Below are 26384 nucleotides of genomic sequence, written 5' to 3'. Positions count from 1 at the left end.
CAGAAGCCTCGGAGCCCTCCTCCTAAATTCGGGGACCCTGAGCCTCAGGAGACGCCCTCCCATCGGACAGGCCCTCCCGCGGGGAAAGTTTCCGGGGCAGGGGGCGGGGCTGCCGGAAGTCGTCGGACGCCTCCTGCGGTTCGTTGTTTAAGCGGCTGACGGGAAGAAGACCCAGCTCCGGCTGCGCCGCGGGGCGGCAGTCACGACCAGACCCCGAGCCGCCGCTACCCTCAGGACGATCCAGAAGTCAGGACTACCGGCTGCGGAGCGGCGAGGCCACACGCCCGCTCGCCTTCTGATCTCACCATGTCGCGGGGCTCCATCGAGATTCCCCTCCGGGACACTGACGAGGTAGGTGCCGCGTATGGGGAAAGGTGGGGGTCGTGAACTTGGACGATCTCCCCCTCCCCCTTTCCGAAGCGAGAGCACCCTCTCCCCAGATGGAACTCCCCGGCCGAAGGGCCGATCACCTTCCCCAGCCCCTGCGCCCTCCCAGGCTGGGAACCGCGTCCCCGCAACCTCGAGGCCACCCCGAGAAGGAGTTCTTGAAAGTTCCCCTCCAACCTGTTCTTTTTTGACAGTACTCTGCTTTTTTCCTAATTCACGGGCGCAGAGAGCGCCTGGTAAAATGTAAAACAGATCAGAGAGGTGGGCGCTGATGTCACTGTCTTCTCTCTGCTGCTCAAACTAAGTATCTGTCCCCAGGAATATATAGGATGTCTCCTTTGCTCCCTTAGAAACTCGAGTCTGTCATGGTGCACCAGGTCCACCACACAAGGCTTCATCAGGGAAATTGAGACCCTCACAGCCGCTGCTGTGTGCTGATAGAATTAACCCCCTCTCCCTCTTTCATGGGTGGCCTATGGCTTGTCTGTGTAAAGCTCTCAGTATTAATGTTACTGGATATCTCATTCTCTTATATTTGTTTGTTTGATTGAGATATATTTCACTTACCATAAAATCTAGTGGTTTTTAGTAATATGCACCAAGATGTGTAACCATCACCACTACCTACTTCTAGAACATTTTCCTACTGTTATTTTTGTGCCACATTCAAGAGTGTGTGTAACTCAAATGCTGCCTCCATGATTAATGTGTACAGTGGCGTTCAACTTTGCATTGCCTCTAGGATTGTGCTGCCCAAGTTGTCCTACTGATGGCATCAGAGTCTCTGGGGTGTTTATCTGCGCTTTACTTGCATTATAGGTTTTGTTTTATTTTTAAGTAAGCAAAGCTTTTGTAGCATTATAGTTCTAGTGATTTGACAACTAGCAGGATTTGTTTGCTTCTCTGTGCTTTTATTTTAATATTACCATATAACCTCTTTGTCATATGCTCCTTAAACATTTCTTAACATATACTTGTTCAGCTGTATTGAAAGTGAGCACAAGTCCTCTGTATAACCATATTGATCTATGCTCAAGAAAGCAGCAAAGAAGAAATGTGAATTTAAGAAGAAAAATAAAGCTGCGTCATTAGCTCAGTAGGTAGCGTGTCAGTCTCATAAAAAGAAAAATAAGAGTTAAAGCTTGTGTTTTGTATTTTAGGTCATTGAACTTGACTTCGATCAGTTACCGGAGGGAGATGAAGTTATCAGTATTCTGAAACAGGAACACACACAACTGCACATATGGATTGCTTTGGCAGTGAGTATTCATGTAACAGATATTTCTTATATGTTGACTGGGAAAAATATGTGGTTTCTATTTTCAAATACAGTAATAGGCAGTTTGGGTGCGTGATAAATTAATAGTACTCTGTGTATGGAAGTTAATTGTATTACCCTTTATGAGCAAAAGTCCAGTTTCCTAAATGATGTGCTGGCCTCTGATAAATTGGTATAGGTTGGTAAAAACAATTCATTTAAGTTAAATAGTACTCTGTAAGGAATGTTTGATTTTTTTAGTGATTCCTCAGTGAAGACTGGATTAGAGATAAGCTGAGAAAAAAAACAAGGTGCCACAAAGTAAACATTGCTACTTACCATTGTTCCCCATAACAAGGTAACATTTCTCATGAAATATTCTAGAAGGTGATTAGGTTTCATGCTAACTCACAAAAGCCCTTTGGATGAAGTTTATCTCCACCTTAAGTTTTTTGTCCTGTTTGATCCCTTCCATAACATAAAAACTGCTGGAGACTGTCAGGAAGATCACCTCAGAGAGCCCAAAATTCTAACACCCTCTACCCTCCCCAGTATCAGCTGTGTAACGATGCTTCCTTTTTGTGGGAACATTATAGTAATAAAATATGGTAAATGCTGTAATCATCACTCCTAAGCCACAGGTCACTTCCATGTAAAGGTACATAGGAGACCCCTAATATTGTCTTGAAGGGTCAGAGAAGTAGATCTGGAATTGGGCTTACATCCAGTGCACAAGCTTAACTCTTCTCAGGTATGAGTTTACAGAGAAGTACTTTCAGTGACAAGCAGTGCCTTCCTGACTTGAAGTGCTGTTTTCCTAGGGTATGGACAACAAGCCATTAATGCTTGCCACACATTTTTAAAACCAGAAGGAAACCTAGGTTTTTTTTTTTTTTTAGTATAGATGCCTCCTTTAACAGCACTTACATGAAAATTGGAGTGCTGGAGGATTAACATGGCACCTGTGGTCAAATAAATGGAAACATTGTGGGCTATAGGTTGTTACAGAAGAAAGAATGTAGGCTTTGGGATTAGGGAGGCCTTTGTTCAAATTCCAACTTGGCTAGTAACTAGCTATGTGACTTCAGATAAATAATCTACTTTCTGAGCCTGTTTCCTCATCTAAAATAGGAGGATGCTAGTATTCACCTTAACAGGTGGTTAACAGCTGGTTGTACAGATTACAGATAATGTATATGAAGCTCCTGGCATTGTATGTGGCCCATTGTAAGTGGCTAATAAATGATGGATATTTCTTTTATTATAACTGAAACAGATGCCCAGGGAAGTTATTCAGCAGGCCCAAAGTCATTTAATTTTTGATGGATCTAAATCTAGAACTCAAGTTTTCTATTTAGAATTCTTTATACCTCTCATTATTGCTTTCTCTCCTGGGCTCTGGTTTAGTTTGAAATCAACTATTCCTAGGTAAGAAGTAAGATGGAAGCATTTGTAGCAATTGTAATTTTTTTAAACAGCTTTATTGGATATAACTCACTGATAGTAAACTGCATCTATTTGACTTGTACCATTTGAGAAGTTTTAGCGTATGTATACACCTGTGAAATTTTCACCACAATCAAGATCATATATCCATCACCCCCAAAAACTTTTCTCCCAGCTCTTCATTGCCCTACACTGTGCCCTAGCAAACCCCTGATCTGCTTTTTGGGGTTTTTTTTTTTTAATTGAGTTATAGTCAGTTTACAGTGATCTGCTTTTTGTTGCTAAAGATTAGTTTGAGATTTATCCATGTTGTAGCATGTGTCAGTAGTTCCTTTCTATTGATGAGCAGTAGTCGTTGTACAGATATACCACAGTTTCTTTGACCATTCACCTTTTGATCAATCATTGGGTTGTTTCCAGTTTGGGGCTGTTACAGATAGAGCTGTAGACATTTGTGTACAACTTTTTGTATGGACTTATGCTTAAGTAATTCTAATCTGATTCTTTATCTTATAGCTGGAATACTACAAGCAAGGAAAAACAGAAGAGTTTGTAAAGTTGTTGGAAGCAGCACGTATAGATGGCAATTTGGACTATAGAGACCATGAAAAAGACCAGATGACTTGCTTGGATACTTTGGCAGCCTACTATGTACAACAAGCTCGGAAGGAAAAGAATAAGGACAACAAGAAAGATCTTATTACACAAGCAACACTGCTGTATACAATGGCGGATAAAATTATTATGTATGATCAGGTAAAATAAGTCAGATTTCTTTGAACTTATGAAAGAAAAAAAAATACCACATGAAAGCAAAACGTGTGTAATAGACAGCAGATTTTTTAAAAATTTTTCTTAAAATAATATGGTTGATAAAAATAGCCAAAAGGAAGAGTAGTTCCTTATTAAAATAGAAATTTCTTTGGTCCTTTAAGGAGTGTGAACTTTTCTTTTTGTCACTTGTTCCTGATACAGAAGACTTGCATTTCAGGATAATTTCTCAGTTTTCTGGTTAAGAATTGCTTATTGGTAGATTAGACACATTACAGTGGTAGAGGAATTTGTGTGATGCTCCACCTCCTTCCTCTGTGGTTTTCATTTTTGTGTTACACACTCCTGTTAAATTGTGTTCAGTCCGTGGTGAAGTCAAGTCTGAGATGATGCGTTACTTTTTCAGAACCACTTGTTGGGAAGAGCCTGCTTCTGCCTACTTGAAGGGGACAAAATGGATCAGGCTGATGCACAGTTTCACTTTGTACTTAACCAGTCTCCAAATAATATTCCAGCTCTTCTTGGTAAGTCATTTTCAACAACCATCTTAGGAATCTGTATTTCTCATCATGTGCCTAGAATATATCTCTTTGTTACTATCTCCTTAGTAACTGGGCTGGGCCGCAAAGTAGAAGAGCTTTGCCTTATTAAAAATAAGACTGTTGTAATAGATTGTTGTTTCTGTTGAAATTACAGAAATAAGATATATACCAGTTAAGCATAATTTGTTATCCACTTCTAAAGAGTTAATAAGCAGTCTGTTTGGACAACTCTAAGCTACTTTGATTATTGTTTTATAACATTTAACATAAAGATAGTACTGTTCTATTTATAGGCATAAATTAAAATACCCTAATGGAAAAACAAGTTTTAATATGAAATCACTTTTGCTCTTTTCAAGTATTTCTTACTGAGAGATATATATGATTTAGGTGAGTTAGTGCAGAACATATGAGATTTGTGTTCTTTAATAAATGTATGTTTATTTTTAAAAATTATTACAGGTAAAGCTTGCATTTCATTCAACAAGAAGGATTACAGGGGAGCTCTTGCTTACTATAAGAAAGCCTTGCGTACTAACCCAGGGTGTCCAGGTAAGGGAAAAACTTTAAGTCTAAGCTATGTATGCTCCAACTTAAAATACTCCTGTTTGATTCAAAAGCTGAATAGTAGATCATAATATAATCTTTTTGCCCTATACTATTTTTTCTTTCCAAAATCTCAATTTATTTAGCCAATTTTTGAAGTCAAATGTAAAATGTTTCCAGCAGGAGAGGATAGCAGACTGTGTCAAATTCTGTTGTTAGGCCATGTGAAATAGGGAATGAGAATTGATCATTGGATTTGGCCGCATGCAAATCATTAGTGACCTTGATAAAGGGAGTTTTCCTGGAATGCTCGAGGAGAGATACTCATTGGAGTGGAGTCAAGCGAAAAGGGAAGGAAAGGAATTGGAGGCAGCAAGTGTAGATAGATCTCTCATGGAGTTTTGCTATCTAGGGAAGAGTAGGAATGAATTGACAACTAGAAAGGGAGGTAGAATCGAGAGGATTTTTTTACAATGGGAAAATGTATATGGATGAGAATGATCTAGAAAGGAGGGAAAATTTGATGATGCAGAAAAAGTAGGGGAGGGTTGCAGGAGTAGTGTCCTTGGATGAGAAGGAGTAGGATCTAGTGAACAGTGGAGAGGTTGGCCTTCAGAACATGGCTGTGTTTTGGCAGGGCCTTGAAATTGGGAAGCATTTATAAGCATAGCTCTGCAGATGCGCATGTGGTCAGTTACTATATTTAAGGCCTTAATGAAGCTTTTTGTTCTCTGTTTAAAAACTACTCTTCAAAAATTAGATATTTAAGGTACAATGCAACCAGGAGTGTTGGAAGACGAGAAAAATAGCACTATTATAGACGTTCTGTGCTATGAAGAGAGAGGCATCCATAAGGAGGGGGTGAGGCTGGCAGGCTGTGGGGAGAGTGTATGATCTGACCTCCAGGGAAATCAAGTTTGTGATACAGCAGAAGATTTTATAGTGTAGCTAGATGGAGGTTAATTTTGGGATTTTGCAACTCATAAATAGAGAATGTTCAAACATTTTTAAAAATTTGAAGCCTAAAAATATCCTAGTATAACAGACTGAATGATTTGACTTTATTTTTTTAGCGGAAGTTCGTTTAGGAATGGGCCATTGCTTTGTGAAACTTAACAAATTGGAGAAGGCGCGTCTGGCATTCAGCAGAGCCCTGGAACTCAATCCCAAATGTGTAGGGGCATTGGTGGGACTGGCTGTTCTGGAACTCAACAATAAAGAGGTATGTGAGTGAAGAAACTAGTTCCTGGCTGATTTGTCAGGTGAATAGGATGTGAATTTTATCTCAACAAAGCTGTTAAACACAATCTTTTGGGGGTTTTGCCCCTATTATTTGCCTTAGGGATGAGCAGTAAATTATTTAGAACAATAATATCAAGTATATTTATTACATGCACCCAATTTCAAAGGGCAGGAAATGCTTTCCAGTGGAGATGCCTTTGCAGTTAAGTTTAAGAAAGCTAAATTCTTTAGAGTTTCGCTCACTATTTGAAATTTTTTTATCCCTGGTGAAAATTAACTAAAACAAGAGCTATATTTTGGTATCTGCACTTTTGTATAACTATTTCTTTAGACTGTAAAGGAAACTTTGCAAAAGTGCTATTTAAGTAATATTCCACTCAACCCCGCCATCACTGTTTTTCTTCTAGGCTGACTCTATCAAGAACGGCGTCCAGCTTCTTTCCAGGGCCTATACTATTGACCCCAGCAACCCTATGGTCTTGAACCACTTGGCAAACCACTTTTTCTTCAAAAAGGTAGGCAAGGCCATTTATGAGTTGTTTGACTTTAAATCTTCATTTTGGGGGTTTTTTGTACTGCAGTTGATACGTTATCTTTCTAACTTGGAAAGAAATTTGAGTCAAGAATTTTTTTTCAAGTTAGAGTTTGTAAGGGGAAGGGTATAGCTCAAGTGGTAGAGCGCATGCTTAGCATACATGCGGTCCTGGGTTCAATCCCCAGTACCTCCTCTAAACATAAACAAACTAATCACCCCCCCAAAAAAAACAAAAGTTAAGAGTTTGTGTTAGTATCTGGGGTTGGATATGTTTGTTCGTTCGTTCACACATTTGTTTAATAATTATTGATCCTTTGTACTGTACCCAACATTGCAATGTGGTTGTGGAGTTCATGGTATCTTTACTCGAGGAGTTCAGTTTCTTGAAAACAGAGACATGTAAACAAATGAAAATGTGAAAATAAAGGTCTCTACCCTGCTGTGGTAAAGAAATGAAAGATGAAGTGACTAAGTGGTTAAGGAGAGTTTTCACCTCCAAGAAAGAAAAGCTCTTGAACTAGGTTTTTAGAAAAAGGTCACTAGGTAGTTGAAAGAAGCATAGATCTATGAAACAGTCTCAGTTTATTAAGAGCATAACATATGGGGAGATGTTTGCTTGTTTATTTTTGATCATGACATTTTTAAAGTTGTCATTCATTCTGTAGAAGCAGTGGCGTTCTGGATTTCTTAAATACTAACTCCAAGATGTCATTGGCAAAGTGTTTATATAGTAAGCATGAGTTTAATCTGTCATACTGAAACCAGGTAATAAATTATACTAAGAACTCTAATTAAATAGCAGTTTAAGTAAAAGTTCACAAAACAGCATCAATCCTTATTAATAATAGATGCTATGTTGCTGCCATTGTTGCTATTAATATGCATTCTGTGCTTACTAAATGCCAAGTACTATTAAAAGTGCGTTCCATGAATTTATATATCGTTCAAAACAATCCTATGTGGTAGGTAATATTTTCCTCATTTTGTGGATGAATAATGGAGGCAGAGTTAATAGCCTGAGGTCACACAGCTATAACCACGATGCTGTGCTCTCTAGCTATGGAAGCATACTCCCCTTTCATAATGAATTATTTATTACACTTTAAGCTGTACCTGCTATGGTACTAAAAGGTAACTATTTAGGGAGAAGATGGAAATGTATCTTATAAGTAGCTGAAGTGTTACTATTTAAGAAAAAATAAGTTACACAAGTTAGTTTGGTTTTTACTGGGGTGGGGGGAAACCCAAAGGACTGATGATTTTAAATATTTGAGTGCCTACCTAGTATTCAGTGCTCACAGCTTTTGGGACAGCTTCCTAGAACCAAATGAGAATTATTCAGTTTTTAATTTTCAATTCTAGTCACCCTTCCACTGCTGAAGATAAGACTTGCTTCTAGTTAACACAATCAGTATATTCAGAACCTTAGATTACATAAGTGAAATATATAAATCAAGCCAATCTAATTAAGTGTCAACTGAATACCTGATCTGTGATCAGCACTGTGCCAGGTGACATGAGATCATCTTGCACTGAATATATGTCTTTAAGGTTTACAGAGCACGTTTACAAACATTTTCTCAGTTGGTCATTACAATAGCCCTAGAAGGTAGGCAGGATATTTCCATATCCTCATCCCAGTGAACAATGTATAAATTTAGCTAAAAGTCTGTATAATGTAAGTAAAAGTGTGGAGTTTAAATCACTTGGTTCAAATTCAGGCATCACCATTATATAGTTCTGTGGCTTTGGGGAAATAAGCTAATTTCCCCAAACTTTAATTGCCTCACTTATAAACTAATAATAATACCTACCTTATAGGATTTGAGGAGTGGTAGTTAGGATTAAATATGAATATTAAATACTTATCTAATGGGAAACCCTCAGTTACTGTTAAAAACTGCAGTCCCATTATTATTTCTAATGTAAAAAAAATGTCAAAACTGGTCATTGACAAAATAAAAACTCTACTTCAGACCGAATTTCTAGTGCTAGTGAAATGAATAAAACACATTCCTATTAAAACTGGTAAGTTGTCTAAGGTGGATCAGTGATGAAAACAGCCAAATCTGAGCATCAAAAGACCTTCTAATCTACCTGATACACGATTTCTGTAGTTCTATGAAGCAAAAGTATAAAATATTAAAAATAACAGAAGCTTATGTCTGGGGTAGTGGGGTGTGTGTGTGTAAAGGTGACAGTGGATAACAGGACTTGTTGATGGGTGAGTGAGAACGGGCTCAGGGTGTGTGCGTGTGAAAGGCTTACCAGTTTTGAGCAATGATGAAAAGGTTTTACTACTGACCTTTTAACTATGAAGGTTTCTACACTTGATTGGAGCTCAGAATTTTTAAAAAAAATTTTTTTAAATTTAGAACATATTTTTTAAAAACTGGGAAGTGGTTTCTACCTCTGTTGTTTGAACTCTGACTTTGAGTCTCTCAGATTAATCCAAATGAAAGTCAGGTGTAATAGAAAGATCATGACCCATGCATTCAAATAGAGCTGAATGCAAGTTCAAGCCGCTGGCACTTGCTACCCTCATGTGATAGAACATATCCTTGGAGTCAGAAAAAAAGCTAAATTAAGATTCTAGCTTTTCACCTCAGATAGCAAACTTCTCTAAGCCTTTATTTCCCCATTAATAAAATGGTAATAAAGACATAATTCACAGGGGTTTTGATTAAGCTTAGAGCTAATGTAAGTATCATACTTAGCAGAGTGCTTCGCATGTAATAGTCCTTAATAAATTGTAACTGCTCACATTACTGTTAATAAGGGACTTTACCTCTCTTGGGTTTTCTTATCACAAAAATAGGCTAATACCTCAAAGGATTGTCGTGGGGGTTAAATGAAGTAATAAATGTACTGAGCAAATGTTAAGTGCTATGCAAATGTTAGTTCTCCTCTTCCCTGGATTTATCAGCAAGGGGAATGAGGAAAATGATTTGTAATTCTGGGTCCAGTGCTGTTGTTGCTAATTCAGTTAACAAATTTTAAAAATGAAATTTGGGGAAGCCTTATGATTGAGACAGTTAGCATTGTTTGAGTTCAGTCGATTGATTTCCGGGTCTTGGTTGTGCAGGATTACAGTAAAGTCCAGCACCTGGCTCTCCATGCATTCCACAACACAGAAGTGGAGGCTATGCAAGCAGAAAGTTGCTACCAGTTGGCTAGATCATTCCACGTCCAGGTAAGTGAATTTTATGCCCTCTCTAAATATCTGATTTTTTAGTGATTTTTCAGATCTTTTAAAAACTTTTGTACATATTGTCCGTCTTGTTTTATTTTCACTTTTTAGGAAGATTATGACCAAGCTTTCCAGTACTACTATCAAGCCACACAGTTTGCTTCCTCGTCTTTCGTGCTGCCATTTTTTGGCTTGGGACAAATGTACATTTATCGAGGTGACAAAGAAAATGCATCTCAGTGCTTTGAGAAAGTTTTGAAAGCTTATCCTAATAATTACGAAACTATGAAAATTCTTGGCTCTCTATATGCTGCCTCAGAAGATCAAGAGAAGCGAGATATCGCCAAGGTATGTTTTTTTAAAAATCTTAGTTATTTTCTGTTAGCTCTCCCTAGACCCTCCTTCCTCATTTCTTATTATTGCTGCTAGAAATATGGTGGACACAGTTTTGTTAGCTGAGTTTTTCCAGTTGAAATAACAATTGACTTTTTATAGCCTATTCTTGGAATGTTTCAGCTTAATGATCTCTTTTATCCCAGGGCCATTTGAAGAAGGTCACAGAACAATATCCTGATGATGTTGAAGCTTGGATTGAATTGGCACAAATCTTAGAACAGACTGATATCCAGGTATTTAGCAATATTTTTCATCTCCCACCTAATGTGTTTTGGTAAGCCTGGTATAATGTTTCTCTCTTATTTTCACTTACAACTTATTCTGTCTGCCATGAAAACACAGGGTGCCCTGTCAGCCTATGGAACAGCAACACGGATCCTTCAGGAGAAAGTGCAGGCTGATGTCCCCCCGGAGATTTTGAATAACGTGGGTGCCCTTCATTTCAGACTTGGGAATCTAGGAGAAGCAAAGGTAGCAATATAGAAATAGTCCCTTCTTTTATGCTGTCAGATTCAATGTACGCTATTTTAGATGTATGACCAAGTCTTTTAACAATGTAATTTCTTTTTTTTCTCCTAGAAATACTTTTTGGCATCACTGGATCGTGCAAAGGCAGAAGCTGAGCATGATGAACATTATTACAATGCCATTTCTGTTACAACGTCATACAATTTAGCCAGGCTGTATGAGGCCATGTGTGAATTCCATGAAGCAGAAAAACTATATAAAAACATCTTACGGGAACATCCTAATTATGTTGACTGTAAGAATTTTAAACCTTTTTTTTTTTTATGTGTTGAAATGCCCATAATAGCAGCAAAAATTTAACCTGAAAAAAAATTTTTTTTCTTAGAACCAAGAGTAAAAAATTTTGAAGGTTATAATGTACACTTTTTATCAAGGCAAATTTGTGGCTTTAAAAAAAAAAAGATGCAGCTTCACCTAAATTTATGCTAGAAACGAAAAGAAGCAACTAAAAACCAGTTGGACCGTATTTGATAGACTAGGCTATCTTCAGTGGATCAGCTACCTTTATTTTTAACAACTCCTCCTTTATGATGCTTTGATTTCATATAAACATTTTGCAGCATTTATAATAATGAGATAGTGAGAACTATGTTTTCCCTTGAAGTAATTATTACTAAAAATGTCTCACCTTGAGTTTTTACAACCTAGACATCGTGAAGTTTGGAAAATTTTTAGTTAAAAATAATTTATATGCTGTACTTCCCTTGAAAGAACCTAAGCTATGATGTTTTGACTCAGGTCAAATCAGGAGCTGTTAACTTGGCCCCTGTCATACTGTTATGGATACAAAAGTGATTTAAAATAAATAAGATTTTAGTTGAATGCCAGGCTGAATTTGAATTGACTTGATAGGCAGTAGTAAGCCATTGTTGGTTTCTTGAGGAGAGTAACATTTTCTGGAGAAAACAGCTTACATTTGTGTGGCACTTTTTTATTGTCATTATTTAAGTGGGAAGAGCTAACCAGTAATCCCTAGTAGATTGGCTTTCAGTATTTCAGTGCCATGTGCCAAAAGCAGCTCTTTGAGGAAAAGTAAGTCCAGTGCTGCTGTGCATCAGAGGGGAATTGGAAACAGCAGGGCGAGGCTTTTAAAATAAGCTAGCTTGAGTTGAGGACTTGGTCCAGGGTGCTAGCCTTGGGAATGGAGTAGAAGAGGTAAATCTCAGATCTTAAACAGTAAGACTTGATGGTGACAGAGTTGCTGTTAAACTTATTAGAATATTAATTAGCTATATTGATGCTTGATATTTTTTCACCTGTAGGACTTTTCATTTTTATGAACGTATTAATGACAAACAATTGTTTCAAAGGTATGACTTTAAAATTATGATCCTATTTTATAGCAAATATTTTAAACATAAAAAGTTGTGTATTTTTAGGCTATCTGCGTCTAGGAGCCATGGCTAGAGATAAAGGAAACTTTTATGAGGCTTCAGATTGGTTTAAGGAAGCTCTTCAGATTAATCAGGTTGGTAATATTAACTCTTGGGTTTAAAAAATAATTATTTCACCACTTTCCCTCAGTAAATCAGTTTTTCCTTTTAATGGCTATCATATTTCTAGGCTTGGCATCTCCGTATTTTCTTCATTTACTCATTATCTTTAAAACTGAAGAATATAGAAGTCATCTAAACTTTTGGATTGTGGCCCACAGTAAGAAATAGATTTCTCATCGCAGCCTAGTACACACGTGTGTACCAACAACTGGACTCAAAGTTTCACAGATCATTATGTGCTCTTGCCACAGGCAGTACATTGATATTTTTATTGTATTCCATTCTGTTGCATTTCTTATGCTGATAACTACACACTAAACGGATTTTACAAGTCACTAATTCATCTCAATTCTGTTTGAAAAACTCTGTTGTAAAGGTACCTTGTAAACCTCTGCAGTCATCAGCTGCTGTGGAAAGATAATTGATCTCCCTGAATGCTTCTTTTTATATGTGCGTTTCAGGACCATCCTGATGCTTGGTCTTTGATCGGTAATCTTCATTTGGCAAAACAAGAATGGGGTCCAGGCCAGAAGAAATTCGAGAGGATATTAAAACAGCCAGCTACACAGAGTGACACTTACTCAATGCTGGCCCTTGGCAACGTCTGGCTGCAAACTTTGCATCAGCCCACCCGAGATAGAGAAAAGGTAATTTCTTTTTATCTCTTTAAAACAAAACTGATACTTGTTTGATTCTTGTTCGAATTGTTTCTAATAATGTTTGCATCTTTTTATAGGAAAAGCGTCATCAAGATCGTGCTCTGGCCATCTATAAGCAAGTACTCAGAAATGATGCAAAGAATCTGTATGCTGCTAATGGCATAGGTAATTAGAAGATTTGGATAGCCATAATCATTTGTGAAATGAATGCTTTTGGAGGAATATAGATCAGAATTTCTAAATGTAGTAAACGTAGTTTTAAAACAGGACTTTTCATTGTTTTTCTGACTACAATTAGAAAATTCTTAACTGAATTTTTCTATAACTTCAGGAGCTGTGTTGGCCCACAAAGGATATTTCCGTGAAGCTCGTGATGTATTTGCCCAAGTAAGAGAAGCAACAGCAGATATCAGTGATGTGTGGTTGAACCTAGCACACATCTACGTGGAACAAAAACAATATATCAGCGCCGTTCAGATGGTAATATCTTAGTTTTCAAGATATTTTTACACTGTGTTCATTGTTAGAGCGCTTGTTTTCTTAACTGGTCTGGCCCTGTCTTGGAGCTGCATACTGTCTCTTCTGGTACTGTTATCTGTTCAGAGGCTTATAATTATGTAAGGTTAAGGCCAGTCTTTGGTGTCCAGACAGAGATATGAGTCCTGGTTCCACTGTTAATTACATGCGTTAGGTAAAGGGCATCCTCTCTGAGCCAGTTTTCCTATGTGCAAAATAGAAATAATTGTACCTTAATCCCATAGAATTTTGTGAGGTTCCAGAATGATGGTATTGGCACCATCATTGGCACTAAGTTGCCTGGCATATCAGTAAGTACCCAGAAGGTAGAGGGGTTTAATATTCATTTGCTTGTTTTACCCTCTTACTTCTCAGTTGGGAGAACTGAGTTTCTTAAAAAGAAGAAACTCCACGGGGATAAGTTTTTATGACTATAGAATTTTGTATGCTTTTCACATTTGTTGAGTGCTGGAACTTTGGAAGTAAGAGAGTCCTGCTCAGCATCTGTAGCATGTCAGAAAGTGAAAAGGCTCTGAGGCTCTGTGGGAAGTATTATGGTCAGAAAAAACAAGTTTCATACCGAAGGCAGGAGACAAGAGCAGTCCAGGCTCTGGGAAATTGGTTAACCTTTTTCCCAGAAGGCTGGATATCATTATTGTATTCAGAATATTGGAAAGGTGTTAGTCACAAGGGCTTACAGGACCCAGATTGCATGTGGTGGTCTCAGAGGTTGTATTTCTGGAAGGGGGCTTCCCTGATCTGCAAATTAATTACTGGGAATATTCAGAGAAAACCTGTCTGAGCAGCTTCCATGAAAAAGATCTTACCTATGACGAGATCTGTACCATGGTTAGAAAGTGACATGACATGTTCATGGCAAATTTTTGCTAGTATAGCTGCGTGGGTTTTATGGAGAAATTAGCAGCCAGAACTGTGTGATGTCTCATGCTCATTGTCAGTAGGTCCCACCAGTCCTTAAGAAAGGTGGTAGAGAGCCAGAGGGGCCGGGTGAATGACTTCTAGTAAGTTGTCGGTAAGCCGATCTAGTTAGTACTGCTAACGATATAAGAAAGTCCTTCCAATCTGTTTAACCTTTCAGTGTTGGTCCAAATTTCAAATGGAAAAAGTTTTTCGAGTAGTAGCTTTTCTTATGATCAGATTTTTATGTTGTGAAAATGTATCCTGGTGAAAGTAAAAAATGATTCTCAAATTAATCTTTGAAATTCGCCATTCAAAAGATAAAATACCTTTTCATATAGCTTTAAAATCGCTTGAAACTTTGTTACAAAATGACAATATCATTTAGTTCTTGCTGGATTGAAATTAACTCTTTCTTTTATTGCAGTATGAAAACTGCCTCAGAAAGTTCTATAAACACCAGAACACCGAAGTTGTGCTCTATTTGGCCCGGGCGCTCTTCAAGTGTGGCAAGTTACAGGAATGCAAGCAGACTTTGCTGAAGGTAAGAACAACTCATCATTCTCGTTCAGTTCTGTGTTGTATTCTGTTTTATGCATGCTCACACACGTAACACTCTATTTGACCAAAATCCTTTTCATGTCATTAGACCATACCAAAGATTTGCTTTGTTTTTCATTTATAGGCTAGACATGTGGCACCCAATGACACAGTTCTTATGTTCAATGTGGCCTTGGTCCTGCAAAGATTAGCTACCTCTGTCCTGAAAGATGAAAAGAGTAATCTGAAGGAAGTACTTAATGCTGTGAAAGAACTGGAGCTTGCACACAGGTAAGACTGTGTAGGAACAACCTTTGAAATGCTTTGTTTCTTTAAACAAAAGGTGCTGAAAATCACTACCCTCAGGAATATCATTATTAAAAACATTCCCGCCAATGTAGGCAGCTGCCACCTGGTGGCGCCAAACCGTAGCAAGGATCCTGCCAGATTTGGATCTCGTAGCTCAACCCCTACAACTCCCTGGCTAGCTTCGCAAGCTTGCCCTCGAGTTTTCATTAAATGATAATAATATGACCTAGCATTTTACACACTAGAAATGTTTAGACTCTATTTATGTTGGTTTTACTGGTTATACCAGTGTCTTTAGATGAGACATTTTCATTGAGCTAGATTAAAGCCTTTCCTCTTAAGTATTGAATAGGTTTATTTGGCTCAACATTAAATTTATGTGTTTAGTATTTATTTGGTAATTCAGTGTGTAGTAAAATTAAACCCTGACATCTCTTCAGGTTTTTTCCAACTTTATTTGAATTCTTATTTAAGCATTTCTTCCCTTGCCTAGTAGGTTGTACAATGAACTTATCTCTTACTAAACATGTTGAGTGGTGTATTGATGAGAGTCCTTTTTTAAGTGAGTTGCATATATTTTTTTTTCCTGTCGAGATGACAGCCCTTCATGTATTAAATGCATTCATATAAGTCAGTCAACAGTAAGCCTTCTTTCAGACTGTTTTTGTAGAACAGATCAAAACCTAAAGGGTCTGTTTCATTAATTTTTTTTAAAAAGTAAAGTATTTCATTTTCTCATTCCATTTAGATACTTCAGTTACTTGAGTAAAGTGGGAGATAAAATGAGATTCGACTTGGCCCTCGCTGCTACAGAAGCCAGGTAATGATGCTGTTTATGGAAGCTGCCCTTGGGTGAGGCAGTGATAACAGCGTGGGCTGGGAGAGGGACACAGCAGGGAAGTGTTCCTGGCCTTCCAGATGGCAGCCTTTCACACTCCTCTCTGCGACTCCCCAACCTGGACCCAGGCTTTTCCTAAGGGTCCTTTCAAGGAATATGGCAAAATTAATTTAGTTTAAGTATTTAAGTTGTATGGGAAAACACTTCTCTATTTCACTAATATCAGCTGTGTCGCCAGAATCAAGACATGATTCCTGACTCTTGGGAATCTTTTTAGCTGTGCTTTGGGAGGACGTTTATAATTTGGAAACATAACATAGTTGACAGTATTGGCTTATGAGAAACTAAGTTAGTTTTGCTAATTAAGACTTTCCATAGAGGCCTGCTTCAGACTTTTAAATTTGTGTAAGGAAAACAGATGCTCTGAGTTTTTGTATAAAGAGCGTATTTGCGGCATTCATGTTTCTCTCACTTTGGAACATTCTAGGCAGTGCTCTGACTTACTGAGCCAGGCCCAATACCACGTGGCCCGGGCGCGAAAACAGGACGAAGAAGAAAGGGAGTTGCGGGCCAAACAAGAACAGGAAAAAGAACTATTAAGGCAGAAACTTCTCAAAGAACAGGTATTTATTTATTGTGTTTCCAGTTATACTGGAATTAAAGGTGTGCATCCATATGCTTTGTGTGTTAAAAAAGAAGTCCTTCAAGGGCTAGGATGTAGCTCAGTGGTAGAGCACGTGCTTAGCCTGTGTGAGGTCCTGGGTTTTATCCATTAAAAAAAAAATCCTGATGGTAGCCTCAGGTTTTTTTTGTCAATAAGAACATTCAGATGAGGTTTTTTTCCTACAATTTTTTCCCTCATAGGAAGAGAAACGTCTCAGAGAAAAAGAAGAACAAAAGAAACTTCTGGAGCAGCGGGCCCAGTATGTCGAGAAGACCAAAAATATTCTTATGTTTACTGGAGAGACTGAAGCAACGAAAGAGAAGAAAAGAGGCGGCGGTGGGGGCCGGGTAAGAGACGACTCCGGTTAGAGGGAGTTCCGTGGTTACGTTCACGCAGCACTTAGCCCTGAACTCTGGCTTCCTCCTCTGCTAAGAAATAGTCTTCCAACACCGAGAGTGCTTTAAATGGTATCCAGTGTTTAGAAATGCATTTCAGTGTTAGCTCAATACATTTTACCTTGTAGTTTTACTTAGCAGTTCTGATTTTTGCCCTTTGAGGCATTTCACGTCAACTAGAAGTCTTCGAAGGACGGGCCTCACCAGCACCCCTTCCATGTGGCTAGAGGCCTGACGGGCCGCGGCCGGATTCCTGCCTGAGCCTCCCGGCCGCGCTCTGGCAGCCAGGGGAGCACTGATGGGCTCTTGTTTGATTTCAGCGTTCCAAGAAGGGAGGAGAGTTTGATGAATTTGTCAACGATGACACCGATGAGGACCTGCCTGTCTCCAAAAAGAAGAAGAGGAGGAAGGGCAGTGGTAGCGAACCAGAGGGCGAAGAGGAGGAGGGTGGTGAGAGGAGGAAGAAGAAGAGGAGGAGGTAAGACCGGGAGATGACCATGTCTCTCCCCGGGGTTTTCAGTCCCCTCATGAAAGCAGTCAGAGACCTTCACGTTCTGAATCTGAGGCAGAAGATTTGCAAACGCTTGGTTGTCACTTGGTCCCCCAGACAGGGAAGCCTTTCCTTTCCCCGCTTCCTACTTTAATCCCAAGATGGAGCCCACTGCCCAGTCCCCCGAGTGCTTGGACTCCACATGTCGCCCAGCTCCTTTTGAGCGCTCCCGGAGCTCACCATTGCCTTTCCTACGACTGTAACATTATAGCGATAGTGTTTATTTGAAAATGTAGGCTGTGTAGGACGGGACAACTCAGTGTGTCCACACTCACTGTCCATGTGCAATCTTAGAAAAGTCATGGAGCCTCAGTTTCCTCTCTGTAAAATGGTAGCGATAGTCTGCCTCGTGGTTGTGAATATGAATCTCAGAAAGAAGGGCCCCCTGGCCCTCCCAGGGCCGCCCGCTGTCACGGTAGTGGTGCCCTGCCCGCCTCACCTGCACTGCCCCGCGCTGCCCCCTTCCCCTCACAGTGCCTCCTCGTCCAAGAAGCCCTAATCTTACCCACGCCTGCTCGTCCCAGCCCGCCGCTGACCGTACTTGTTGAATTCATTCACACACAGACCCGTGGGATTGAAACTGTGGCGCGACATTCAGCAGGCCTGGAATGAGTAGTCAGGAAGGAAGAAAGCAGGGGAAGGATGTTGAGTGTGGAGCCTGGCTCTTTTCTCACATCCTCTCTCACTCACAAGGGCAAGATTCAGGCTCATCTTAGGTTAATAAGAGGGTCAGCAGTGACTAAGGTAGTCCTCAGACATGGCGTAAGCACACGGGCTTCGCAGGCTGCTGAGCCGCATGCAGCAGGAGTAAGTGGTGGCCTCTGCCCTGGAGTGTACAGGGTGGTTGAGGGCAGGCCCGGAGAGAAGGCTGTGCAGAATGACTGTGTTAACTGGGTGGCAAAGAAGCCTTGGACTTTATAGGCATGAGCGAATCTTGACAGACTTTCTCTTGCTGTTCACCATTTAAGGCCTCCGAAGGGAGACGAAGGATCTGATGATGAGGAAACAGAAAATGGCCCCAAACCGAAAAAGCGCCGTCCACCAAAAGCGGAGAAGAAGAAGGCTGTAAGTGTCTAACACTGTGGTTTTCCGTCCCCTGTAGGGAGAAGTGCAGCACACTAGGCTGCCTTCTTCCCCTGCAGTTTCTGCACGCACAGGTGCTCGTTTCTGAAGTTTTTTGGTTGCTGTTGGATTGTATCATTGTAGTGCAAACCCAGTTTAACAAGATGTCATAATGCAAGGGTCTTGCCTAATCTATTGATCTTTCTTCAGCCCAAGCCGGAACGTCTGCCTCCTTCAATGAAGGGAAAAATAAAATCCAAAGCCATAATATCATCAAGTGACGATTCATCTGATGAAGATAAACTTAAAATTGCTGATGAAGGGTAGGAATTTTTCACTTGATATATCCTAATACAAGATAACAGAGTGGTCCCTGTGCTGAGAGGTCTCCTCTGCAGCATCTTAGCCTCTTAAAACTGGAAGCAACCGTAGCACACATCTCTCTAATCTGGTCATTTTGTCCTACCACGTTTGTCCCTCAGATGATGAAACCTATTTTAAAATCTCGTTTTTTCATGGAGATTAGCTGAAATATCCCAGGTGACCTCTTCCTAAATAAAATGTACCATTTTGCTACACTGCCATTGACTGGCTTAAAGTATTACGTGTAGCCTGATCTTGGTCACAGGGAGAAAGGGACTTTCTCGACCATTTCCCCCCTTGTCAGGGAGGGATAACCCAGTGCTGCCTGCATTGTGGAGGCTCATGCTAGACTCCTTTAACTCGTCCCGCTTGGTGGAGCAGTACTCTATTTCACTTGTCCCAAATCTGCCCCTCAAGCTCAAGGTGCCCTGCGCTTGGATTCCTAGACTGTGACTCGACACCGTGCTCCACCAGGTCGTTCTGATGGCCGTCATTTCATTCCTTCGTTCAACAGACGTTGGAACATCCACGCTATGAGATAAGGCACTAGGTGCTGGGGATGCAGAGGAAAGAGACATAGACCCTGCGCCCGAGGGATTCATGCTTTAGAAACAGTGAAGAATAACAGAGAAACCTAAACCACGTTATTGTGCGGAAAGTGTTATCCCTCACAGTTTGTGTTCTTTGCTCTCCAGGGACCATGTATAACCTGGAGCCGGGATAGTGAGGGGAATTGTTGGGGCATTCTTTGTAAAAGGCTGTTTGAGTTGAGTCTTAGAAGAAGAGAGGGTTCTAATCAACTATATTTTAATAAAAATAAACAATTTTTTAAATAGAAAAATCAAAAGAATGGAAAGTCCTGGTTGGTTAGAGGTGAGGCAGGAGTGAGGGGTTAGCATGTTGAAGGGCTGAGGGTCCTGGTGGCAGACTGGCCGGGTAGGATTGAGACCTATAGGGAACCATGTGTAAAGATTGGCAGTTCTCTTTTTCTGTGAAGACACTGACTGACACAAATTGGGATTGCTTTCCCTAAAACACTGTTTGGCCCTTGGCCACAGTGTCACCCTGGTCCACTGGTTAGAGGCCTGATGGTTAGACCATCATGGAGTGTTGGCTCATTTGGCCAGATGGGCTGGAGTGAGAGAGCCCAGGGGCCCACGGGCCGTAGGGTAGATACAGAATGAATAACCAGTGTCTCCCCCCCCCCCCCCCAAGTCACTCTTCCCATTCTGTCAGAGTGACCTGGGATGCGTGACGTGTGTCTGGATTTCTTCTTCCAGACGTAAACACGAGCCTCTCTTCAGTCTGCAGGGATGTTTTCACTTCTGAGGGGAGAAATATATTTCACCTCCCTCACCCTCCTTAGACTGAACCCTGTAGGGTTTCTTATTCCTTTCTTGGAATATCTGTTGTGGAAACCAAAAATTGAGAATATACCAGAGGAGAAGTATGCCCTCCTCTTCACAGCTCTGGGGGGTGAGCAGCCGTCACAGTGGTTAAGGGAATGTCCTTTCCTCCAGAGCCTCCAGGAAGCCACGATCCCCTGCGTGAGTCTAAGCGTCAGCACAAGTCCTCTTCCTTTCACGTAATATCCGACAAGTAGAGCGGGTGCTCGGGCAAAAGGAAACACGCTGCCGACCTGTTTCAGCCCCAGCTTCCCATCTGGAGGAAGCCCTGTCGTGGTGGAGGGCACTGGGGCAGAAGCAGACCCGGGGACGGACATGATGGCTTTGCTCCTCAGCATCTCCTAGCGCAGATGGCAGGGGGACGGGGTTTGTCTTCAGAGTGTCTACAGCCGAGTCAGATCCTGGGCTTCACCTCTGCCCGCTGTGTATTTGCTTATGGAGATAAATGTATCCCTTCCTTTCCCTAACGTTACATGTGAAATTGAGGAACACTTCATTCTGATGAAAGGTGCCTGGTACAACCAGTCAGGCATCCTTCTCTGTTTATGATCTGTTTTAGAGCTAAAGTGCCTTGTTCTTTCTTCCTTTTTAATCCTCTTTTTATTATGAACTACATCACATGAACAAAAAAGACAAGTATCACAAAAATGAACACCTGTGTAAACAGCATTCAGGTCAAGAAATGGGACATTAAACGTCCTTATGTTTTTAAAAGCGCATCCCTGCTCGCCGGAATCCGGTGTCTAACCAGCCTTTGTCTTTCCCAGACACCCCCGCCGCAGCCGGAGCCACAGCCACAGCGACTCGGACGAGGGCGGCGGGAAGAAGGGCGCGTCTTCGGAGAGCGAGTCGGATGAGAGCCTGAACGAGGCCGGCAGCGAGGCCGGCAGCCCCCGGCGGCCGCGGCGGCCGCGCTCCGAGGAGGATTCAGACAGCGACCAGCCGGCCCGCAAGCGAAGGCCCTCGGGCTCCGAACCGTCCGACAACGAGTCCCTACAGTCCGGGAGGAGCCGCTCGGGGGCTTCGGAGCTGGACTCTCGGCCCGCATCCCCGTCTCCCAGCGCCGAGTCTGACCGAGACTCCGACCGAGGGTCGGATATCGAGGGTTCCGGCCGAGGCTCCGGCAATGACTCCGAACCCGAGGGGTCCAACAATGAGGCCTCGGATCGGGGCTCGGAACGTGGGTCAGATGAGAGCGACTAGGTTTTATTTCATAAATAAACTTCATCTCTGGAGGAGACATTTTTTAATATATGAAAGCTGTGATAAAAACATTTCAGGTGTTCAAACAATGGTGAGATTTTTCCTAAGGCAGTTTTTTTTCCTATCCATTTGTATATTGCTGCACCCCAAGAGACATTTCGTGCCCTAGAATCCAATATCTGAGTCGCAAGCAAATGAAGGTGACTGTTCTTCATTATGGTACAATTCCACCTGTCACATGTGAAAACTGAAGTAAAATAAACCCACATGCAAAAGCATTCCTACAAAGGTTTGATTGAAACTGGCAAGTGTCTCATCTTCTTTGTATATTAAGTAGCATACTATTTGGGTTTTTATTGCTGTCTTCTACCAAGTAGTGTGACAAACTTGGTATTAATGTCTTTGTTCCATTTCCAGTGTAGATCGAGAATATTTTTATGTTCTGGAGGAAGAGGTATCTACTGTATAATTGCACCAAAGTACAAATGAAAGGAAGGGTTTCTTCGATAATGTAATACTGCAGCCATGTAGATAAAGCCGCAAATATATAATTTGTTAGGTTGAATAAGATGTGGGAAAATGCTTTTCTGTTAGTAGAATGCAAAGACCTACCTAAGCCACATAATAAAATTCTTCTACCAACTTTTATGTGTAACTTTATGTCATTTTGGAGGGGGGAGGGGAAGCTCAGTACATGTGTATATAAAAATTTAGCATAAAACTATGCAGATATTCAGGAAAATCTGGATTAAACTGGAGGTTGTTGACTCAAAACTTTTATAAATGTTTGTAGATTTGTGGAGTTTTTTTAAAAGATACAAGAAAACTAAGGTACTGGTAAGTATTTTTATTTTTATTAACTTGGATTAAGAATTTAAGGGTAATAGTTTTGAGGAGCACTGCACAGCTTGTAAAGAGCTGTAACGAGTTTAGTCGGGTGTGAAACGCATTATATTGGGCACTGAGGACACAGAGATGAAATGTCTTTCCTGTCTTCAATGGCGGGAGGGTATAGCTCAGCAGTAGGGTGCATGCTTAGCATGCACGAGGTCCTGGGTTCAATCCCCAGTATCCTCCAAATATAAATAAATAAACCTAATTACCTCCCCCTCATTAAAAATCAAAATGGCGTTCCTGTCCTCAAAAATCTAATGGAGAAGATAAGTTCATCATTCCTATGGTGTGAACAGAGGGTAATGTTTGTGCAGGTTGTGGGAGCAAACGGAGGGCGGAAGGCCTGAGGTCACTCAAAGGACCAAGTGGAGAGTTAAGGGAGGTGTTCTCGGAGGTGGGAGCTGCACGTGCAGCTCCTAGAATAACCAAGGGAGGCAGAGTGGCCAGTCCTCGGTGGAAAATGAACAGCTTGAGATTCAGAATCTAGTGAAGATGAGGTTCACACTAGAACCCAGGTCTTCCACCTCCTCCCTCCCTGCATTTTCCAATATGTCTAACGTAACTTGAGGTGACTTAGTTAAGCCCCAAATGACAAATCCATCTACATTAAAAAGCATTTCCCAACTGATGACTCACTTGACTTCAAGCAGTAACTAAACCCGAGACTATTGATAGATGGTCCCTTGGAAAGCTACTTATGGAGGGATTCAGCCTAATACGGATAGTGATTTCTTTCTCTTAACGTTCGCTGCCCATTTCAGGTTTTGGCTACCCTGGTCATTAAACATCCTCATTTGCACTTTGTGAGTCAGTTTCATCTTCATAAGGATGTTTCTCTCAAATGTGCCCTCAGATCAGCAGAACAGCAATATTCTTCCCCGCCACTTGGCCCACATTAGAAGCCACCGTGTGGTTTTTTCAGGTGCAACTCCCTCTGGCCACGTTTTGGAGCCTGGAGATGACAGATAAGACAGAGTTGCATAGAATGCCCCTGAGGACGGAAGGCCCTTCTGACAAAGGAAACTTGACTAACCCATTGTCTTTCCTCTGCAGCTGCTGCCCTCAGGGACTTAGAGCAACTCCCTTGCTATGGAGCTTGCACGTCAGGATCAGGCCTTTTTAGGGGGGTGCGTGTATAATTGACATATAACATGATCTTAGTTTCAAGTGTACAACATAATATTACATTTGTATATACTGCAAAATGATCACCACATTCAATCTAATGTCTGTCATCTTACAGAGTTACAAAAGTGGAAACATTATGGAGGTTCCACAAATAATTAAAACCAGAACCTCCGCATGATCCAGCAACTCCACTTCCTGGTATTGATCAGAAGAAATTGAAAACACGAACTCAAAAAGGTATCTACAACCCCCATGTTTATTCCAGAATTATTTACAATAACCAAGCTATGGAAACAACCTAAGTATCCTTTAATAGACGAAAACAATAGAAAAAGAAGATGTGATATACATACGTATATGATACTATTCAGCCATAAAAAAGAAGGAAATCTTGTCACTTGCAATGACATGGATGGACCTTGGGAGCATTATGCTAAGTGGAATAAGTTAGACAGAGAAAGGCAAATACTGAATGATCGTTTATACATGGTAGCTAAAAAGGCAAATACTGAATGATCGTTTATACATGGTAGCTAAAAAACAAATAAACCTAAACTCATAGACACAGAGAACAGATTGGTGGATGCCAGAGGCAGAGGGGATGGGAGAGTGGATGAAACTGGTAAAGGGGGTGGAAAGGTTCAAATCTCCAGTATAAAACAAGTAAGTCATGATATGTAATGTACAGGGTGGTGACTATAGGTAAAAGCCGCTGAAACAGTAGATCTTAAAAGTTCTCAGCACAAGAAAATAAAATGTTTTGTAACCACAGATGGTGCCAGGTGAACTTTACTGTTCAAACCCCTCCCCCCAGCTCTTGGTTACCTCTTCAACCTTTGTGATTGTCCAAGCAGCCTATTTTATTTTTAATAGCTCTTAGTGGTTGAAGGTGTGCTGACACCTGTCAGTGTCCCAAAACGGAGGCTCTCAATCAGCACCTAGATGAAGGCTGATTGGAAGCCAGACTCTCAGGCAGCAGCTATGATGATAAGCTAATAGGCCTCTTTCACAGAAAGTCTGAATTCCTGGGCCTGTTGCCTCTCGCTGTGCTGGGAGCGAGGTTGCTCATTTAGGATACAGGTGAGCTGAGGCGAGGCGGAGGGAGAACGCAAAGATGGCGTCCACCAGCCTCTGTTCCCTGAGACGGGCCCTTGAAGTCTACCTTCCCCTCCGGCCAAAGCTCCTGGATAAGTAAGTAGGCCTCTTTCAACAGAAAGTCGGGTATGTTTAAGTCGGCTGTCTGTGCAGTGCCCTGGGGGTGGTTGCCTGCCAACAGCTAATCTCTGATTGTTACAGTCCCATGGGCCCCAGGAACTCAACCCCTCGACCCTGGCCTCCAGAGTCTGGCAATGGAGGGGTGTCCCCTGGGCTACAGCCACAAAAACTGGGTCACCAGGTGTAAAAACCAGGGCACCAGACGAGTGTAGAAGCTCTCCTCCAGGAGGTCCTGGTCCTGGTTCTGCAGGGGGAGCAAAGATGGCGCTGGCTGGATAGACACTGTGTGAGGGAGGTGCAAAGATGGAGCGCACTGAAAAATTTTTTTTAAATTTTTTTAAAAGAAAGAAAAAAAGATTTTTAAGAAAAAAGGAAAAGACAAAAAGAAAAAAGAAAGGAAAGAAAAAGACAAAGACAATGCCTGCTGGCTTTAGCAAGGCAGAGGGAGAAAAAGATGTCACCCACCAGCCTCCAGCCCAGGACAGCATCCCAGCAGGCCCCAGTCCTGCAGCTCAATGCCTTAAAAAAATTCACAAATAAGGAAGCGGAGGGGATAGCTCAGTGACAGATCATGTTCTTTGCATGTACAAGGTCCTGGGTTCAATCCCCAGCACCTCCATTAAATAAATAAATAAACAACCTAATTACCTCCCCTCGCCAAAAAAAAAGTTTCAAAAGTTTTAAAAAATAAATGTAAAGGAAAAAAATAGCAAATAAAACTTTCACATAAAGCCTTGGCTCTTTTCAGAGGCTGCTCTGCGCTGGGCCCTGAGTGAGTCTGCAGAGCTGCTTAGGAGATGTTTCTCAGTTTGCCACAGCCCCCTGGGTCGTTGAGGCATGAGCCGTTGGTTTTCAAAGCTATATGTTTTGGGGGCTTGTCTCAGGTGGAGGTCTTAAAAGTTGGGGTGCCCAGTGTGGGGTACAAACCTCCTCAGGGAGAAGCTCTGGGTATGGGGTTCCCTCCCCATTGTGGGATTGTGTCTCAGCCTTTCTGACTCACATTAATGTGGCTTTTGTCTGATGTGTCTGATGTGATGAAGGAGTGGTTTTACTCGTTTTTAGGTTTTTTCCAGAGAAACCTGTCCCGTAGGTAGCTGTAGGTTCGGCATGACCCTGGGAGGAGGTGAGTTCAGGATCCTCCTCTGTTGCCACCCTGAACAGGCACCTTCTTGTCTTGGTGGAGTTGGTGTCAGCGGGGGAGGGCGTCAGTGGTTAGTTGGTGAAGAGCGGAGATACTGGAGTCCAGGAGTTCCCGAGTGGAATTTCACTTTTTGCCACTGACAAGCTCTGGGACGTGCGGCAAGTTAGTTCCCTAATTAGGCTTCTGTCCCTCCAGAACAAGCCATTTCTCCTACACTGCATGTTTTTGAAAGCCTCAGTTGGATCT

At 41.3% G+C, this 26384-nt stretch overlaps 1 protein-coding gene and 2 non-coding genes across 3 annotated transcripts; all 3 read left to right on the top strand.

Annotated features, from left to right (window-relative positions):
• Positions 1–22403, top strand: CTR9 (CTR9 homolog, Paf1/RNA polymerase II complex component). Its single transcript, XM_074372393.1, has 25 exons — positions 1–351; positions 1548–1646; positions 3608–3847; positions 4269–4386; positions 4867–4956; positions 6024–6172; positions 6600–6707; positions 9813–9920; positions 10029–10265; positions 10457–10546; positions 10656–10784; positions 10893–11076; positions 12221–12309; positions 12799–12984; positions 13074–13161; positions 13328–13476; positions 14858–14974; positions 15116–15261; positions 16028–16099; positions 16605–16740; positions 16982–17128; positions 17497–17654; positions 18695–18791; positions 18999–19111; positions 21325–22403. The coding sequence occupies exons 1-25, from the start codon at positions 307–309 to the stop codon at positions 21758–21760; spliced, it is 3531 nt and encodes a 1176-aa protein (XP_074228494.1). The 5' UTR covers positions 1–306; the 3' UTR covers positions 21761–22403.
• Positions 8773–8852, top strand: LOC123619642 (small nucleolar RNA U2-19). Its single transcript, XR_006728322.1, has one exon. It is a non-coding gene; the product is annotated as a small nucleolar RNA U2-19 (small nucleolar RNA).
• LOC123619641 (small nucleolar RNA U2-30) lies at positions 9003–9071 on the top strand. The gene has a single exon (XR_006728321.1). It is a non-coding gene; the product is annotated as a small nucleolar RNA U2-30 (small nucleolar RNA).
• Positions 22404–26384: the final 3981 nt, after the last annotated feature.

The sequence above is a fragment of the Camelus bactrianus genome, chromosome 10 (assembly GCF_048773025.1).
Source record: "Camelus bactrianus isolate YW-2024 breed Bactrian camel chromosome 10, ASM4877302v1, whole genome shotgun sequence".
NCBI classification, from domain to species: domain Eukaryota; kingdom Metazoa; phylum Chordata; class Mammalia; order Artiodactyla; family Camelidae; genus Camelus; species Camelus bactrianus.
Note: the sequence above shows the minus strand (reverse complement) of the source record. Positions and strands in the feature narration are given on the sequence as shown.

What these genes read in the sequence shown, in the direction of transcription:
- CTR9 (XM_074372393.1), top strand. Translation starts at nt 307, where the DNA reads ATGTCGCGGGGCTCCATCGAGATTCCCCTCCGGGACACTGACGAG. An exon ending in AAATTATTATGTATGATCAG is followed by an intron (nt 3,848 to 4,268) that starts GTAAAATAAGTC and finishes TTACTTTTTCAG; the next exon opens with AACCACTTGTTGGGAAGAGC. An exon ending in CTAGATCATTCCACGTCCAG is followed by an intron (nt 9,921 to 10,028) that starts GTAAGTGAATTT and finishes TTCACTTTTTAG; the next exon opens with GAAGATTATGACCAAGCTTT.